Raw genomic sequence first — 19,595 nt, 5'->3', positions numbered from 1 at the left:
TATTCATGTGTAACAAGTATAAATTAACATCTGTAAATATGTTATGTCATATCACGTGTACAGAAATGATACAGATGCAGTTTTACAAGAGGTATGTGTATTATGTGCAGAGTATCACTGAAACATAAAAAGGCCTAAGCTACACCATTTATACTGACCAGAAAGTGGATGGACATACTTATATGGGAGGGATTTGTAATCTGTGGATTTCAGTCAGGGATCCTTTATGTTAAAAGGGCTACAGTGGATTCACTTGATTTAGTTATGTTTGTTTACTAAGGAAATGTTGCGAATTCATGGATATTTGATTTGCCAAAGTATGCATTGAAGCCTATATATATGCAGATATTTCAATAATCATTTAAATTTTGGGTTTATCTTTACCCACAAAACAAGTACCCCATGAAATAAACATGAACTACTGGATTGCCTAATTGCTTGACCTTTGTAGCAGGTATATATCTAATAATATTATTAAATAAATATAGAACAGAGAAAAAAGGTGTGCTAAAATATATGAAACAGAGAATAACTAGCAAATAAAGAATAGAAAAATATGGCTTAAAAAGTTAAGGATACACAAATCTAGACTCTCATAAATATGAAAAAAGATAATCATTAAGTAATTTGTAGTGTATCTGACAGAAACAACAACAAAGTGACCATGGAACATCAAAAATAAGATTACAAAAGATAAAGGTCAATGAACTTTAAACTATTATTCAACTACTTAAAAATGTAAAATATTCAATATTCAATATTTGGCAGTAATACAATGAGTAATTCTGATGTGAAAAATAGTTAATGTCTTGCAGTGCGTGCTAATTCCCCTTTTACTACTAATCACACTTGAAAAATAACTCTACTCTAGGTTGTTATCCAGAACTTTACATATACATAGTGATATAGTTATATCCATTTAGCACTGGACAACCAATAGTAAATCTCTAGACATCTAATGCTGTGTATACAAAGTTAAAAAAACATGAATGCATCTGAAGGATTTTGATTATTTTTAGGGGATGCTGTACATACTGTTGGTGTCATTTAGTCTAATTCCTATAGAAATATATCAATTCTCACATACATTTATGCTTAATGAATTAATGCAGATCAAGTTTCTTGGCAGCCTTCTGAAAAAAAGTATGTGTTAATGTTGAATAAGATTATGGCAGATTACAATTACAGGGGCAATAGAAAATAGTAATAAATAATACCTTTGACATATATGGCACTGCTTTAATTAATACAAAATATAATGTTGATTTGTTATCGTTACTTAGCATACAGTTATATATATGGAATAACATACAAAAAAATATTAAATTAATCAAATAAAAAAAAAGAGTTACACTTTCATTTAGATGTTATAAATTTCTTTGAATAGAGTTTTTTCATTGACTCATAATCTAAAAATTTGTTTGAAATTTTGTTAAACTTCTTTAGCATTGTTTTATTTATAGTAAATATGAAACATACTTTTTAAGAATACACATGTAACCAATATGAAGCAATACCCATAAAATCAAAAACTATAAATATGATATATTTCAAACAATATATATCAGATAGAAAATAATGAAATCAAATATGGCAGAAAGTGAACATATTCTAGTTTCACTTTAACAAATAGTGAACTAAAAATAACTAACAAAATTTGTGTAAAATTTAAATAGAAGTTTTTAACACATTGTATCTCTTCAGTGACATTCTGATGGATCCAAGTTCTCTTTCTACTTGATCCAACTTTTCATCAACTCTCTCCTGAAAAAAAATGAGTTAAATAGTGACTAGATTATTTGGTTTCTTTGTCTGATCTAAAGTGATATGGTCATAAATGCTATAATTCTACCCTAATTATATGGTCTACATTATATATGATATGGTTAACCCTTTCCTCCATAATGACGCTTTTTGACGCCACCCCCTTTACTCCATAATGATGCCTTCTGACGCCAGTGTAGTACCTCAGTTGAAATGCTTTGATTACAAAATGTCTGCATCAGATTTAAACAAATTTGTATCCAATATGAAAAGGATATTCATGAGAATATCTGATTTGAATTTCATTGATGAAGTATTCATTTTCAAAATGCATTAATACTTTAAACCTGATGATTTTTTTTCATTGAAAAAATCCAATGCAAATCAAGTATGTAAGAAAAAAAATTCCACAGAGGAAAGGGGTAAGCAAAATGTATGTATTTAGTTTCAACATGATTGAAAGATTTCTCAATTTGTCCTATTTAGACATTTTGTAGCTTCATTTATGGTATGTTGACCTATAGTTGTTTACATCCACATCATTTGAACTATGGTGGACAGCTGTCTCATTGACAATCATGTCACATCTCTTTACTTTTTTTTTTATACCGTATGAAAAACCAATACGCATTGACCTGAAAGAACATTGAATCATTGAAAAAGCTAATAGATGCTCCCTAAAAATCCAGTTATCCCAGTGTCTCAACACTTATATTAAGTATTGATCTTTCTCTGTGTTTGTATCACTTGGATCATTTCTTTATAAAATCACCATTTCAACTCTATATGAAGAGTTTAAGGTAGTATACAGCACTATATCATCAACAAATAACTTAAGATGTTGACTGATATTTGATATTCTACATTATCAATACGTATAAAACCTGATAAGGGCTATTCCATTAAAAGATGTTTGAGAGGGTAGAAGGGCCTTTCAAAATATTACTAAAACCAAGAACAATTTTTTCAGATAATTTTGCATAATGTTAATATGTACATACTGTAAAAAAAAACATGACCCACATTCAATAATTAAACTTCCCTTCCTTCCCTCCATATAAATCAAAATTGAATAGCCCTAACTGATTCTTATTTTCCATACCTTCTCCTGTTTGCCTTTACCATGTATAGGTATTCTACTTAATGTGGACTCCAACTGAAAAAAGAAATCAACCAACAGTTATTGGTATATAACTCCTCAGTTTGTTGTTCTTTCTTATCTTGTTTTAAAGATGATACAGGAATTTCAAGAACATTAAAATATTCAACAATTGACCAAGCAACACATTAATTTATGAATGTGCATAGTAATATTTTATTCGTATGATGTCAGCGGAGTGAAATTATTGGTTTTTTTATTGTACTGGGAAATCTCAGTTATTTATTGCAACCAATTTAATAATCCTATTTATTATTTTAATAAGCATTGAAGTTTTATTCTTTTGTATGCATGTACTTCACTACATTAATACCATAACTTAGACAGGTGTAAACTTTCTGTGCAACGACAACATGATACCAATATACACCGCAATTTTTTTTTAAAGGTTAATATAAAAAGAAGACCATGCCTGAGACATCACGTAGAAAGAACACATCATTTTTGCAGGTCGTTCGAAAGATTGTCTGCTTATCGTCTAAAATCATTAGAGAAACAGATTCCACTACAAAATCTTGTGTGATACAAAATTTATCCACTCTTGACAGTCAAATTTTAAATATTTAAAATGATTGGCGAGCTTTGCATTTTAAATTTGACTAAAAAGGACAAATGTTTCATAGGTTGAACACTTGTGAAATTTGTGTATTTATTCTAATTATTTTCTATAATTATACAAAAAACCCTACTGTTCTCTTTTCAGCACTGAGATCATCGTATCTGTGTTCTAAATCTGTAATATTACATAATCTGTCTCGAATCTTCTCTTCTCTTGGCTACAATGATACAAAACAAGTTATTATTAATAACTATTCCTTTTTATGGAATAAAGAGATTTAAAACATCAGAAAGACTCAATTTATCAATTTATTTACTCTTCTAAAAATCTTTAGTTTCATCAGGAGTGGATAAAGTGGTTTATTTTCATCAAATTCAAATTTCACTAAATGTATCTCTCATTACAGTGAATCACTCTTTGCAATCAATATCTGTTATTGATAATACATTTGTACATGTATTGTTTATGGTTTTTCAATTTTTTTTGTTTTATTGTGACCTTTTAGTGCTTTTTGTGTACTGGAGAAGTTAGATTGTCGTTTCCATGATTTATATATACATGTATTTATAAGACATCTTCTTTCTTCACCCTTTGTGTTGTCAAAAGATGTACTGAGGATCATAGAAATGGACAAGAATTTGAATGAATATTGTATATTGAATTTAGAGAGTATAGCAAAATTTCTTTGTCTTTTTACTAGTTTTTTTAATATATCAAAATCATATAAACAAAATTCATACCATTGGCTGGACAGGTTGGTTGTCTGATGGTTTTGCCATTGAGGTATATAGATCCTCCCATTCAGGCCGTGTCACATATTCACCTGATCGTATCCTATTCAAGGTATCTTCAACCTCACTTCTAGAATCTGAAGGAAAATAGGTAAATATATTATATATACATATATACCAAACTAGATATAAATATAGGTTCTACCACTACATCAAGTGTAATACGATATATATCCACTCAAGACAGTTAAATTTTCAAATTTATAAGGTGAGGCTTGCCTTAACAGTTGAGAGTGGATAAATATCGTATTACATGAGATTTGGTGGTAGAATTTGTTTCTCTAATGATTTTCAAACAATATGCAGGCAAACTTATTCCTTCTTTGTGACTGATCTGCAAAAAGATGTGTTCTTTCTATGTGACGTCATCAGGCATGGTCGCCTTTTTTCATGCCTTCACAATCGGTAATTCAGAGGAAAACAAGAAAATTCAATGTCATAATCAGATTTTAACAAATGAAGAACTGAGATCAAACTAACCACACGTTGATTAAATTTTTTTATACAATGGGTGCAGAAAGGGATAAATTGACGAAGAATTAGAGAAGCCTTCTTTATCGTATGTTCATACTGGAACTGCTGATTCCATGATGTCTGGATAACATGTATCTTAAAATAAATGGTTTTAATTTTTGACATATCTAACAAATGCACGCCATGATTTTGACAGGTGGGTGGACAATTTTGCATCAGGAAATAATCTTTGTAATACTAAATCTGCTTAAAACTGCATTAACCATGTTAACTCTATTTGTGAAAGTGCATGCAATTACTAAGTTTGTAGTTTTCTATGTGTGTGTTTTGTGTACTATTGTTTGTCTGTTGGTCTTTTCTAGTAGTCATGGTCAGTGTTCTTCCAAGGGCCTTTTAGAATCATGATAATGTGATGCTATCTGAAATGGTTTTCTTATAGATTATGTTATGGATGTGATGCTATAATTTTTAGAAACAAGATGGTACATGTATTTCAATTTCCCCTGTTTAACAGGATGCTAGTTGGCAGTTTATATTCAACTTATGAGTTGGAGATTCCCTCTGGTATCATTCACCTCTCTTTCAATAAAATTTTCTCAATTTGACTACTTACTTGGAAATTATTGCGACCATTTTATTATTGCGAAGAATGCGACAGAGTTGTAAACGCAATAATTTTTAAAACTTTTATATGAATTAAACACGATTTTTCTCAAATTCGTAAAAATTAAAATCGCATTTAAGTCTAAATTGACAAAATCGCAATAATAAATGCATGCAATAATTTCTGAATTTACAGTACTTTACATTATTTTGTTAAATTTCAATCTGTTTAAAGCAGTTTGTGCCAAAATCCACATCACCTTTAAAAGCCTGTTGCTAGAAACATTGGTTTGGACTGGGTTAAATTTTCGAGTAATATTGGTTAGCTATTTTAAAACAGTTTTTTTGTGAAATGAGCTATTTGGGTATAGTTTTTTTTTTGTCAAATATTTTGTATAAGGCTATCATCTTTTATCTATAATTTTTTCTTTTCTTTGTATGAATGTTAGACTAGAGATAAGTAAGATCACAAAAATACTGAACTTAGAGGTAAATCAATTCGGAAAGTCCATAATCACATGGCAAAATCAAATAACAAAACGCATCAAAAACGAATGGACAAGAACTGTTGTTGTGTCTTTTTGTTATTGTCTTATATTGAACTATGCTCTTTGTGAGACCATTTAACATGTTTAAGGTGGTACCTAACACTACAGGGAGATAACTCTGTAATATCAGCTAAACGTTTTAATTACGTTGCGGTGTGAAGGCAATATAAAGCCTCTCAATGATCAAAATTAGTGTTTGTCAAACTGCTATATAACCAGTGTAATTTTTCTGATAAAACGCTTGGTTCAAATTTTTTCAATTTTTTCAATTTTTATTAAAGAGTCAAAGTAAATACTTTGTAAAAATTTTATGAAAATTAAACGAGCCAAATTAATTTTAGTGAAAGTGTTGGGTACCACCTTAATGGAAATAAAACATCTTTTATACTACTCACCATGACTACCATTTAAAACCTTTTTGGATTTCTTGACTTTTGAACTCTGTGCACTTTTGTTCGATGGTTTGTTTTCGTCTCTCTGTGGCTCACCATCCCCGGGATGTCTCCTAGGAATAACACCATTTGATTTATTTTTATCCGTACTAATATCAAACCTAGTTGGACTTGAATATTCATCTGGATTTACCGATAATTTTGAAGGTGGCCTTTGACCCCTTGCGGAAGAGTTATTCAAAATACCATTACTACTATCCTGAGAACGTCTTGATTGTGTTGATTTTGTTTTCGGTGAACTTGATGGTGATTTTTTTCTCTGAATTTTTGGACTACTTCCAGGAGAAAAATCACCATTTCTAGTCTGAGTCTGAATATCACTTCCGTAAAATTTCTTCTTCAATTTGAACTTTGGAGGTTCATTTGGACTTTGTCCAATTGTTCGCATCATATCCCTGAGTCTGTATAGATCCTGCTCCGCCCTCATCACAGGAGATACTGTGGAAGTATCAATTTGATCAATACTACTTTCTAGCACACTATCACCTAATTGTTCATATCCATTTGCACTATTTCTTAATGGTGATTTGGATCTGGAAGAGCTGTCAAAAGATATACAACAGATTATAAATATTGTCATTATTAACTTGACAGAATATCAAAGTTTTATTTTAACTTTATAAATGATAAATTGCACTGTTTAGGTTGGAATCATTGGAGTCACTGTTTTCAAGTTTTCAGAAATCCCTTCATAACTAAAAAAAAAAAAAATTTTCAAGACCCTTAGACTACATTTGATATGTACCTATTATCAGGTTGTCTGCATATTGATATTGTCAGTCACAATATGATTTTTTTTGTCATGTGTACATACAAATTGGTGGTTCAGCTTTACCCTTGAAATTCATGAAAATTGGTATCCTAAGAAAATAAAATCCACATTACTTCTACATGTTCTATATAACAGGCAAATATTATCATAATTTACCTTTGAACAGACAAATCTCCTAAAGAACCATTCATTCTCTCCCTTTCTGACATAGAGTTATCTCTCCTAGTATTTGACCTTGAACCTGCTTCACTTCTAGGAGATTTAACTCCCCTTGGAGATTTGACAGTGACTGTAGATGTCTCTCTTTTTGGGGATGGCACATAATCTGATGTTGGGGATTCAAAAGAATCATGAAAACTCCCATGGAGAATAGAACTGCTGTAAGAAAAATATGTATCAATTAGTTGAAATTATAAAATCTAAAAAAATCATTTTTTTTGTTTCACATGTGAAAATGATAAAAAGAAATGACTTTAATACAATGTTTTTAAGCAATTTTTTAAAACAAATATAAATTTGTGATGAGATTTTGTATAATGTCACATTGTGTTATGTTGTTGGGTTTTTCAGATTAAAAACATCAAAAAAAGATGTCCTTGCATTTTCTTGATATGAGTCCTTGCATTTTCTTGATATGAGTCCTTAAATTTTCATACATAATACCTGATGTCCATATGACAGATATTTATGACAGTACTCACTTTCCAGTCTGCATTCTCCTATGTAAGTTGTCATTTTCTCTGGATAATCTTTTATTTTCTAATTCCAACTTTGAAACAGTTCTGAAAATTACAATATTTGATTTTTCTTATAAAAAAATAAACACTTCCAATACTTTTTATGCTTCAAATTCTTATCATCTACTTCTAAAATACAACTGCATATACTGTAAGTGTATAATTTTCCTTGCAACTGGTCATTTCAGATTCAATCCTACATTCAGCTATCTTTATTCATATACTTGATAGGCAATCAAATTAATACTGCTCCGGTTAAACGTCATGTGTATGGTAATTTCTAAAGAGTTTGCAGAAAAAGTCCATAAAGTGTTAACAAGAATTGTTTAATTAAATATTTGTATATGTAGCTTAATCCTAAAATTACATATGAGCTGGGCAAACTTAAGAATTGAGATGATAAACCTACATTAATTTACTGATACAAATAAATCATAGTTAACAGTTTTCATTCCTTTCCTAATATTCAAGGTATTTATGTAAATGGCAAATACTCAGTATATTTTGACTTCATTTATAAACCTGCCTTGACTCAGTTTGATTTTTTAACCTTCCTCAGCATGTGGGTATACCCTTGTTTTTGGTATTTTTGTTGTTCAATCTTTGGTTTTCTGTGTATTTTTTTGTGGAAAGTTATTAGTCTTTTTATTATTTTTCTCTTTGGTTGTGGTTTTGTCTTTTGACAAACATTTTTGATTTTCTCTTTGGTATCTTCTCAACACTAGAGCTAGAGGTATATGATACATGTATGTTGGATTTAAGTCTGTCATTGAATATTGACCTGAAAATGTTAATTTTGGTTTCAATGTATTGTTAAGGTGGTACCTAACACTACAGGGAGATAACTCTGTAAAGTCAGCTAAACGTTTTAATTACGTTGTGTTGAAAAAGGAATATTAAGCTTCTCAATGATCAAAATTGGTGTTTGACAAATTGCTATATAACCAGTGTAATTTTTCTGACAAAACAGTTGGTTCAAATTTATAAAACTTTTATTTTTGTTAAAGTGTCAAAGTAAATACAAAACTTTATGAAAATTAAACAAGCCAACTTAATTTTAGTGAAAGTGTTAGGTACCACCTTAAGGTTGCTGTCACATTGTATTTTAGGCAATAATCTCCACTATATCACACAAACAAATACCTTTTAAGTTCCACTATTTCTGTTCTTGCATCATACAACTTGTTTTCTGTATTTGATAAAGATTCCTGTGAAAAAAAACCCAAACAACTTGTTCAAATTACTGAACATTTATGTGTTATGAAGCTGAGCAATGAAAAATGACAGAAAACTATGCATTAGTTTTGGACATACAAATAATAGTTTCTAATGCCAATAAATATCCGACTTTTTCACTTCTGACGATTTTTTTTTTTATTACAGCTGGCTAATAGTTATAAAGTGTTTAATGATAATTCTTTTAAATCAAATAAGATAAAATAATTTAATTTTGGATGTTACACGTCTTTTGATTGGCTGACGTTATTTTGTTATGAGCCCATAGACATAATTTAGTCATGTGACCGTGACGTCATCAACGTTTTTTCAAGGTTTCTACGGTTTAAAATGGAATTTAGAATTAGATTATAAGAAATGACTGTAATATTTTTTCTGTCTATTCGAAATAACATAAAAAATGTGGTGCACACTGTTAAATAACCCGCTATGTGCGTTATTCAGTGTGCACCAAATTTTTTATGTTATTTCTTCATAGACAGAAAAAATATTACAGTATTCCTTAAACAAATCCAATGATCACATACTGCTCGTTGAGAATACTATTTGGTTAGATATTTATAAAATACAGTTGGTTGTTTTAGTTGTGTTCCCTTTTACCTGATTATTGTACATAGATATTACCTTTATCAATTGTTGATCCCTTTCAGCTGCTTCACACTTGTCTGAAATCTTAAATAAGAAAACAATTTTCTATATTTCAAGATATGAATCAATTTAATATAAACAATCAATATTGTTATAAACATGTACAATGATGTACAGGGGAAATTCATTTGTTTTCCCATCCTAATAAAAAAAATATGTTAACAATAAAATATTGTACACACTAATATTATCAACTTGGTGATTTGATTTGAGCTCAAAAACTCTCTTTTCATAGACATGTATAATATTCTTGTTCTCCAATTTATTTATAGGAAAAGATTTTCAAATTTTCAATTTTATCATTCAATCAGAAATAAACAACATTAGTTTATAATAAATACAAAACAAATGGTGTTGTCCTAAAGTTTTTTTACAATTTATTTTGGTAAAGAGCCAATACATATACATTTCTTGTTTCTCGTTTTTTTAAATTTTATATAGATTAGACCGTTGGTTTTCCCGTTTGAATGGTTTTACACTAGTAATTTTGGGGCCCTTTATAGCTTGTTGTTTGGTGTGAGCCAAGGCTCCGTGTTGAAGGCCGTACATTGACCTATAATGGTTTACTTTTTTTTAAATTGTTATTTGGATGGAGAGTTGTTTCATTGGCACTCACACCACATCTTCCTATATCTATGTATATCTATCATAAGAGTGAAAATATCATTTTCTCCTGTACTAAAACAAAGTACAAGACATTAACCTCTAGATGTAATTTTGCTCTTTGCGTTGTAGGTTGCTGCCTCATTGATATATACATAAGGTACTGTGGATTCATTTATTTTCGTGGCTACCAATTTTCGTGGATTGAGAAAAATTTACCTGTTCATGGATATTTAATTTCGTGGTTATGCCAAAATCTGCATACAAGCCTATAGAAAATTCGGTGTTCGTTGAACATTTAATTTCGTGGTTCACCTGTTCCCACGAAAACCACGAAAATTGGTATCCAACGAATAATAATAAATCCACAGTAATCTCTTTTATTAAAAAAATAACCCATATGTGTTTCAGGACTCTTGTTTAAATTGCTAAAACTATTCAACATAGCACAAACATTAGGTTCACTATTCTTTTATCTGGCCTGCAATAATTTTAAACAAGAATGTGTCCCAAGTACACGGATGCCCCACTCACACTATCATTTTCTATGTTCAGTGGACCGTGAAATTGGGGTCAAAACTTTTAATTTAGAATTAAAACTAGAAAGATCATATCATAGGGAACATGTGTACTAAGTTTCAAGTTGATTAGACTTCAACTTCTTCAAAAACTACCTTGACCAAAAACTTTAACCTGAAGCAGACGGACGCACAGACGAACGAACCGACGCACAGACAGATGGACGAACGGAGGCACAGACCAGAAAACATAATGCCCCTTTACTATCGTAGGTGGGGCATAAAAAGATGGATACATTTGCCCAGTTTGATTATCAACAACCTCTAAAAAATGTAATCACTACACTGACTAGACCTAACCTTGTGTAAAACTCCTCTTTCCCTCTGGATTTGGTCAGTAAGCTCTTGATTAGTCTAAAAGGTGAAACACAGAAAATTGTTTGAAATTGTATAAAATAGCATTAAACATTGTTAAGTTACAGATTCTTTAAATACATTAAATCAGTCCATTTTATCTGATTTCCAGTTTACCAAAAAAAGATGTTTTGATTTCCGAACGTATTAAACAATGACAATAAAATTGAAAATGTCAACTTTATAAACGATAGTGATTTACTGGGAAAACTTATGACATATTATAAAAGGTGGCATGCTAAATTTTAAAGTAATTTTAATATTAACATTATTCATAGGGAAAATTTGCTTGTCAACTTTTAAAAGCTGAATCCCAAATGATTTAGAATTATATAAAATAATTTCATAGACAAAATGTTTCGTTCTTCTTCAAAGTAAGGAAAATAATCTAAATTTAATGTGATTGGTTTCCATACAAAACTTAGCATAGTGTAGGGCAACATTTGAACCTTTCTTCAATATCTTTATCTTTTTTTTTACATAAATCTTGGTCATCCTGCCTTCTTTTTTCAGTAAAGAGAAAGACAAATTAGAATTTTTAATTCTACTGAACTGACCTTTTTGGCAGCTCTAATCTTATCATTTAGATGTTTAACTTGGAATTCTAACTGCTCTGCAGATTCATCCTTCTCTCTATAATAAAACTGTAATTCTTCCATTTTATTTCTAAAGTTATTCAACTTGGCCTGGGATTCATTCAAATTTTCTGCATATTCTTTCTGTAATGGAAAAAAATATTAATATTACATTAGAAAAGAAGGCAACAAATAGAACAAAAATACTAAGTCACAATCAAGAAGTTGTTATCTGTTTGTTGGATGTGTTTGAGCTTTTATTTTGCCATTTGATTAGGAACTTTTCGTTTTGAGTTTTTCTTGGACTTCAGTCTTTTTGTGATTTTATTTTATACTTTAATACAGCAATTTTGTCATATTGAATCATAAGCAAAAAGATCGTTTTATCAACAAAACTGGTAAATGCAGTCAAAACTACAGGTATATGTAAACTGTACCTGACTAAACATATCTCTGACAAAGTTTGCTTCTCATTTGCATAAAGAAGAAAAGATAAATACAAAATTTTGAATGAATGCAGAGTGCAGATTTAATTTAATTTTAGATACTACCAGAAGATGTCAGACTCATATTTGTTTCTACCAATCCACCAGATTTCCTGTTATTTTCTAATGATAGAATACATTGCTAGGTTATTGAATAAATACCGCATCAGATTTAACATACTTACTGCTCTAATTTCTAGTCCATGGTTTATCTGTTCCAATTCTCTGCACTGCCTGTAAAATCAAAAATATCATACGTTTTTTTTTTTAAATTTCATTCAAAATATGATCATAAATATCAAAAAATTATTAAAATAAACATATATATATACTTATAAAGATATCTCAAATTAACAATACTATATGTTGATTCTTTACATATAAAATGTTAGTTCTGGTTTAAAACTTATCATAAATTCTAATTACTTATATTTTATTAATTTTACCTAGTTATAACTGTGGTTCCATTTTCCATGTCCTGTATTTTTTCTCTGAGAAGACGATTTTCTATGACTAGATTCTGATTCTCACTAGAAACTCTTTTGTACGGCGTTTGTTCTGTCATATCTGTAAGTAAGGAACCTCTCAGTTCACGTAGCTCTTTCTCATAGTATTCACGTAAGTCTGCCATATGTTTAGCATGCTTCTCCCGTAAACTAACTCTAGTGCTGGAACACAAAATAAAATAAATTACAAGATGGGATAGGAAATGTTGAATCATCTTTTAGAATTTAAAAAAAAGTCATAACAGATTCCTGTCCTACATTTTAATGATTATTACTACTTACCAAGTTATTTTTTTCTAGTTTCACCTTCTTATATGGTATAGAGTGCAGTAGAATGATTAAGAAGGGTATGTATGGTCATATGAAATATAGACTTTAAACTAAAGCACAGAATAGTAAACAATTCACAAAAAAAAAGAAGAAAAAATAGAGAACAATGGAGAGCTAAAGAAAAGAAAGAAAGGACATAAAATTTTAGGAATACAAATATGAAGACCGTCAATCAATATCCTCATGCAACTGACTTTGCGGTATGGGCTTTGCTCATTGCTGAAGGTAGTTGTTAATATCTGTGTCATTTGGTCTCTTGTGAAGAGTTGTCTCATTGGCGATCATACCCCATCTTTTTTTATGTATTTTCACAATTAGCTTTTATTTTTACCTTGCAGATAAAAATACATCATCAGCATTAGTAGGATCTCCAGCAAGCTCCACATCTCTCTGTGCCTGCTGCTGTAGTCGTTCTTGGTGGTGACTTTCTAACAGACGCTGTAGTGATGAACTCTGTTTCTTCTCACTCATTGAAGGGGAGGTTATTCTGTCACCATTATTAGAATTTCTGTCATCTCTTCTTGGAGGTGTCACTGTTGGTTCTATCTCTTGCTGTTGGATTAACAAAAACAAAAAATGAAAATCGAAAAAATAATTCATTTTATTTTAAAAATGTGCAAATAATTTCATAATTCATATGTATGCGAAATAATGTCATCTGCCAAAATAGTAAAATTTGTATGAATAAAAGAATATGTACATGTAGAGCTAAAACCAACAAGACATCAATCAACCCAACAACCCAAAAAACAGTCAGTGGTGGTTAAATTCATCCTAATCAACAAAATGAACTCTGCGGATCTGAGGGCATCCCATAGAAGATTTAGAACTATGGACAAAAATGTTAGATATTGTGATTTCAGGAAATGCTGCATAACAATAATGTTTTCAATAATCTAAAATGAGATTTTAAATAATTTCTTTCTGAATTTATTTTTTACTTTATCATTGTTTACTTGATTAAAGAAAGGATTTACATGTGGATCACGAAATCTAATTAATTTAGTACCTCAGTGTTGTTTACTTTCCCCCTCAAGATTGGCATAGGACTGCTATAAACACCAGCTCTTGGTGGTTCTTGATGACTTGACCTTGAAGGTCTTTCCCTTGGTGAATAAGATTGTCTTGTCAAATTATTCTCCTTTTGACCTTGTCCTTCAATGTTTGACCTTGACCTTTCAGGTGAATTGGAAAAATCTCTATCTAGTGACCTTCTAACAGTTTCTCTTGGTGAGTGATCTTCATCACAATCACTTGCATCAACGCCACGTATCTCTTTATAAATTTCTCGCCAAGATGGTGAACGATTGCGAAGCAAGGAATTGTGGGTCTGAAATGTTTCTTGATATGATAAAGTACCATCTCTTCCTTGGGGGAGATTTTCAGCTGTACGTGAAATTTGAGAATCATTCATCCGTGAATAAGATTTACTATGTTCATCATGAACAGAATTTATAGGACTTAATGAGCGATTAAGGGGGTGTGAAAGTGCTTCTTTATGTGTGGTCAGTTTCTGACGGAAGTTTTTCTGTTGGTCAAATAGTTCATTTTCCATATGCTGTTGTAAGTTAAACAAAGATTCTTTGTGAAGTCGATTCTGTTGTTGGAGATCAAGTTGATGTTTTTCTTCTAATGTTTTGAACATCTGCATCCATGTGTTCTGAAGAAATAGAGAACATATACAATTGGATTAATTTTGAGATATATATGTCAACTAGACAGCAACCAAAGAATAAAAAGAAACAAAATACAGTCTTCAACATTAGACAATTGTGTATGCTTGTTTATAAGAAGTTTAAGAGATAAGAAATACAGATTTCATAAATTTGCTCTTTAAACATTTATATATTAAAGTGTCAATCTTTTCCAAAATTTGTTGACATACTGATAGATCATCCCTTTTAGCATGTTTAGTTATACATGCATATCAATTTCAGTGTAGTGCAAGGCAATTAATGGTATTGTACAGACCTGTACTTTGGAAAAAATCTGTTACACCCCAATATGGACATGTTGTAACTTTTATGTTATTAATCAATTATTTATCTAATAATCTTAACATCCAATAATTCAATAATTCAATAAAGGTACAATACCTGGCTTGACCTAGAGTTATTTTTAGAATGATAAAGGTATTGTAATATTTGTCTTGATTGATAAAATGTTCTAGCCTAATTCTAATTAACTGTAAAAACTTGCATGCATGTATATTCATATTAATAAAAGGATATTTTAACTTTAATATAAGTTGGGTGTTTTTGATGGCATTCTAGTTTTTTTTATCTCCAATAATGTTAAGTTAGACCAAATAAAAATATATGTGTGGTTCCAGTAACCATACCCTTCCTACTTTTTCGGCTTAAAAATAGCCTACCCTAAAGATTCTATTGTCATTTTTCATTAAGCACTGTTAAAGTCATAATGTTGCTCCCATAGACTCAATGTAAAAAAAACCAACATAAAATTAAAAAAAAATCCCTACCTACCTACCCTAACCTTTTTTCTGATGTAACTGGAACCACACATACTTTTTTATTTGGCCTTAGGAGAAAATTTTAATTTGTAAACAAGTTATGATCACATAAGTTCTTTTAAAGTAATTATATTCATAAGCAATACATGTATCTACGATGAGAATAAATTAAACAAAACTTTTTGACTTAAACACTTAATTTTCAAAATATCAAAATAAATTGTTGACACAGAGATATGACTCGCTAGGTTCAAACTTGAATCTCATCCTTAAATGATTTTTTTTACATATATTAAATCTGAATGAAAACAACTGAAATAGACTTATCAACCATCACCATTAAAGAATTTCTGAAATCTTAAAGTTAGTTTACCATGTTAACCAATGTTAACATTACAAATGTACTTTAAGTTATCATGTCTTATTGTTTTACCTGTTGTTCATGTAAGGTTCTATAGCCAGGTACAGGGCCTGATCTTGGAGGGGTCGATACTGCATCTGTTGAGGTTGAGATCTCTCTCTCGTCACTGTAAGAACCAGTCATATTTCTGCTTTGTGAGGACAAGTTTCCATATCTGGCATACATTTGTGACAATAAAGCCGATTCTGATTCCGACATCCTCAAAGGATCGGTAGAATGGGAATGATCCATACTCACTTCTGGCGCAGAAGCATTGCCTAAATTTTGATATAAATTTTGTGATAGAATGTTTCTTTGGTATCTTACCATAACACTTGGATCTGATAAATCAATTTCCCCTTGTGTATTGTATAGATTTCTTGACGGTGAGTAGTCCATGTGTGTAATTCTACCTCCTGGCTGCATTCCGTGCCTTAAATCACTTTCATTGTTCAGTTTTTGTAAATTTTCTTCATTTCTTAACTGTCGTCTGCTTGTTTCATAATCATGATCATCATGATGTTTGAATAACACATGCTGGGTTGCTGGAACACTTGACGTTCCAGTATCTTCGTCTGGATTTGATTGTGAAAGATTAACATGAGCATAGCCAATATTTTCTGGCACATTTGGATGACTAGCAGTTTGATCTCTTGCTATATTGTTTGCCTTATACTGGTCCCTTGGAGACGTAACAGGGCTTTGCCTTAAATCGTATGAATTTTTCATTATTCTAAATGAGTTCTCTCCATTTCTTTGTGGAGAACGATTATTTTCAATTCCAAATATTTCCCTAGAGTTGTTCATTGTTTCTTGTGGTGTACTTGAACGATTGCAAACATTCTCACTTAGGTCAGATTGACCTTGAAGTGTGCCTGTCTGCTCCTGGCTTTTATTCTTACATGTTAATATTTCACCTGTATCAATTATTATACATTCCTTTTCACGGGGAGACAACTTACGACAAACTTTATAATTTCCGTAATTAATTGGATAGTCTGGATAATTTGGAAGAGGATCAAGTTTGGGCATCCCTTGACTACCACAAGCCTCTTCATCTTCACATGGTTGCTGTTCAAGGAAAATGTTTTTCTTTTGTGGTTCAACTGATGTTTGGATATCTGCCTCATTTTCAGAAGACAAATGTTCAACTCCGTTTTCAACAGTTCTTGAAACATTTTGTTCCGTTTCGATTGTATCGTTTAAACTAATGTGCTCAGAAATTTCTTTAATGTCTTCCTGGATCTGATCTGTTACCCGAGTTGCTTCTGCTTCTTTTCTATCAATGACCATAGAAACTGCAATCTCCATGGCAACTGGATGTGATGTTACTTCAGGCTCCCCTCTTCTGTTCCCATTCTCATCAAATTCAACTTCCTGTCCATCTCCACTTTCAGCACCAGAGGGCAGGCATTCTTCTCTAGTCAATGAATCAATGTCTATTTGTAATTCCAGCTGTTCTTTTCTTTCATCTCTTTCATTCTCATCTGTGTCATTTTGATGTTTACCTTGACTTCCATCTCCTTCAGTTGTTAGCCTTTCTTTTGATACTGACCCTTCATCATTTTCAAGTCCTTCGTCAGAAGAGAAGGAAGTATCATTATTAAAAGTAGACACAGCTGTGTCGAGGACATGTTTGACGATTATATTTGCCAAATTGCTAGTGTCAGTGGCACTGCTTTTATCCTCATCTTCATCTTTTTCATCCTTCATAGATTCTAAATCTTCTTCATCTTCCTTTTTCTCTGGTTTAAAATCAGTTTCCATGACAACTAGCTCAGTCTCAGGTTTATCTAAATTTGTATCTTTTTCATCTAAAGTATCTTTTTTTATATTTTGCACATTGCCCAATGAAGGATCAAAGGACTCAAAATTATCTTCCGATTTAATGCTAAGTCTTTCATCGATCTGATTAGTATCACTTCCAGAATCGCCATGGTCAGTAACAGTATTCTGCTTGACCATCAAAAGTTCTTCTGGTATTTCCTGAAAGTTTCCATTTTCATCATCATCTACAATGCTTTCCTCTGAACGTACTTTCTCTTCATTTGATTTAGGTTCATCTACTCCCTCACCAATATCAGATCTTGCATGTTCATCTTTTCCCGCTCCAACGACTATGCTTGATTTAGTATCATCTTGTCCTGCACCAATATCAGTTCTTGATTGCGTTTCAGTTGTTGTAATCGTTTCATCTACTTTAAATTCTTTTTTTTCGTCGTCCTCATCAGTAGTGATTTCAACATTTTCATATTGATGATATTCTGTGACTGCTTTAGACGATTGCTGACTTTTATCCTCCAATTCAATTTCTTCTTTATTCTTACTATCATGACTCTCACTTATTTCAGCCACAATTCCTGTCTCATCTTTTTTATTTTCACTTGAGAAAATATTATGACAAATGTCACCATTGTCTGAGCCTAATGTTTTACTATCACAGCTTTCAGATTCAGATTGAATCTCTTCCTTTATGGATTCAGTTATTTCTGAACCTTCATCTTCAAAAGTGTCATTTTCATAATCATTTTCCTGACTCTCGGTTCTGATGTCTTCAGAAGGCTCAGAGTCTCCTTGAATCTCAGTTTTAATGTCTTTGAACGGCTCAGTGTCTCCTGGAATGTCAGTTCTTATGTCTTTAGGAGACTGACGGTCTTGCTGAATTTCAGTCCTGTCTTTAAAGGAATCAGTGTCTTGCTCTGTTATTTTTGTTGTCTTGGCAGTGTCACCGATTGCACCAATATCTTCAACCTGATTTGATTCTTCTGCTGGAGGAGACTCCATTCTTCTGAAAAATAAAAAAAATTGCAATATACTCATGATACTGTAAAAGCTAAAAATTTACAAATGATGATATGCAGATGTTTCACGTCCGGCTATCCTGTCTGGATATTGCGGACTGGAATAACCTATTTTAAAGACCGGTGTCTGTTTGTCTTTTGGCCTTCATGTTACTCAGACTGCGTTGGTGTTGCTGGTACGGAGTATCAGGTCGTGCTGCTAGCATGGCTGTTTGTATTGCCTCTTTGGAATCTGCGTTGAGGACGGGTGATGTGTGTGGTGGTGTGTACAGTAGGTCTGGGTTGTCGATGTCAAACCCTTCTTCGATCCTACTGCGCTTGCCTCTGTCATTTGTGGAGGTGTAGAATACCAGGCGATGGCAGGCCTCTTTTTATTTCACAAAGGTAGAAAATTATATTTATATACTAATAAATAACAAACTGGAAATCATGGCAGTGGGTCAAGAAAATATCAACATTTAAATACTTCAAAACACAAGCATTGACAAGATAGATGGTGAACGTTTCTAATGTCAGCCAATTCAAAAACAAATAGAATATCAGAAAAAGCCAGAGGTGTATACATATAATTTTAATATACCATGTATACTGTCATGACTGGACATCCTTGTCCGATTTTTGAAATACAACAAAATATTGAAATTTAAAAGTTGAGGTTTGTAATCTTTCGAAGATATTTTTGTTGCTACATGTATCATGTGTATCATGTGTGTATCATGTGTATCATGAAACATGTGAAAATCCCCT

The 19,595-nt window shown here is 31.4% G+C and overlaps 1 protein-coding gene across 6 annotated transcripts in view; it reads right to left on the bottom strand.

Annotated features, from left to right (window-relative positions):
- Positions 1-19,595, bottom strand: part of LOC143076586 (uncharacterized) — a 23,908-nt gene continuing 4,313 nt past the window's right edge. For 4 of the 6 annotated variants that reach the window (XM_076252406.1, XM_076252408.1, XM_076252407.1 and 1 more), the window contains exons 2-17: positions 16,081-18,835; positions 14,184-14,834; positions 13,506-13,726; positions 12,785-13,006; positions 12,524-12,572; positions 11,836-11,997; positions 11,225-11,278; positions 9,720-9,767; positions 9,003-9,067; positions 7,824-7,904; positions 7,279-7,500; positions 6,294-6,892; positions 4,223-4,350; positions 3,613-3,699; positions 2,867-2,920; positions 1-1,764 (exon numbers count right to left, since the gene is read on the bottom strand). In XM_076252406.1, the coding sequence (XP_076108521.1) occupies positions 1,669-1,764; positions 2,867-2,920; positions 3,613-3,699; positions 4,223-4,350; positions 6,294-6,892; positions 7,279-7,500; positions 7,824-7,904; positions 9,003-9,067; positions 9,720-9,767; positions 11,225-11,278; positions 11,836-11,997; positions 12,524-12,572; positions 12,785-13,006; positions 13,506-13,726; positions 14,184-14,834; positions 16,081-18,831 (5,490 nt within the window). In that variant the 5' untranslated portion in view covers positions 18,832-18,835 and the 3' untranslated portion in view covers positions 1-1,668. The remainder of the gene's footprint in view (positions 1,765-2,866; positions 2,921-3,612; positions 3,700-4,222; positions 4,351-6,293; positions 6,893-7,278; positions 7,501-7,823; positions 7,905-9,002; positions 9,068-9,719; positions 9,768-11,224; positions 11,279-11,835; positions 11,998-12,523; positions 12,573-12,784; positions 13,007-13,505; positions 13,727-14,183; positions 14,835-16,080; positions 18,836-19,595) is intronic. The other 2 variants (XM_076252405.1, XM_076252403.1) reach the window with 2 other exon arrangements.

This window comes from Mytilus galloprovincialis, chromosome 5 (assembly GCF_965363235.1).
Source record: "Mytilus galloprovincialis chromosome 5, xbMytGall1.hap1.1, whole genome shotgun sequence".
Lineage (NCBI taxonomy): Eukaryota > Metazoa > Mollusca > Bivalvia > Mytilida > Mytilidae > Mytilus > Mytilus galloprovincialis.
This window is presented reverse-complemented; position numbering and strand designations above follow the sequence as displayed.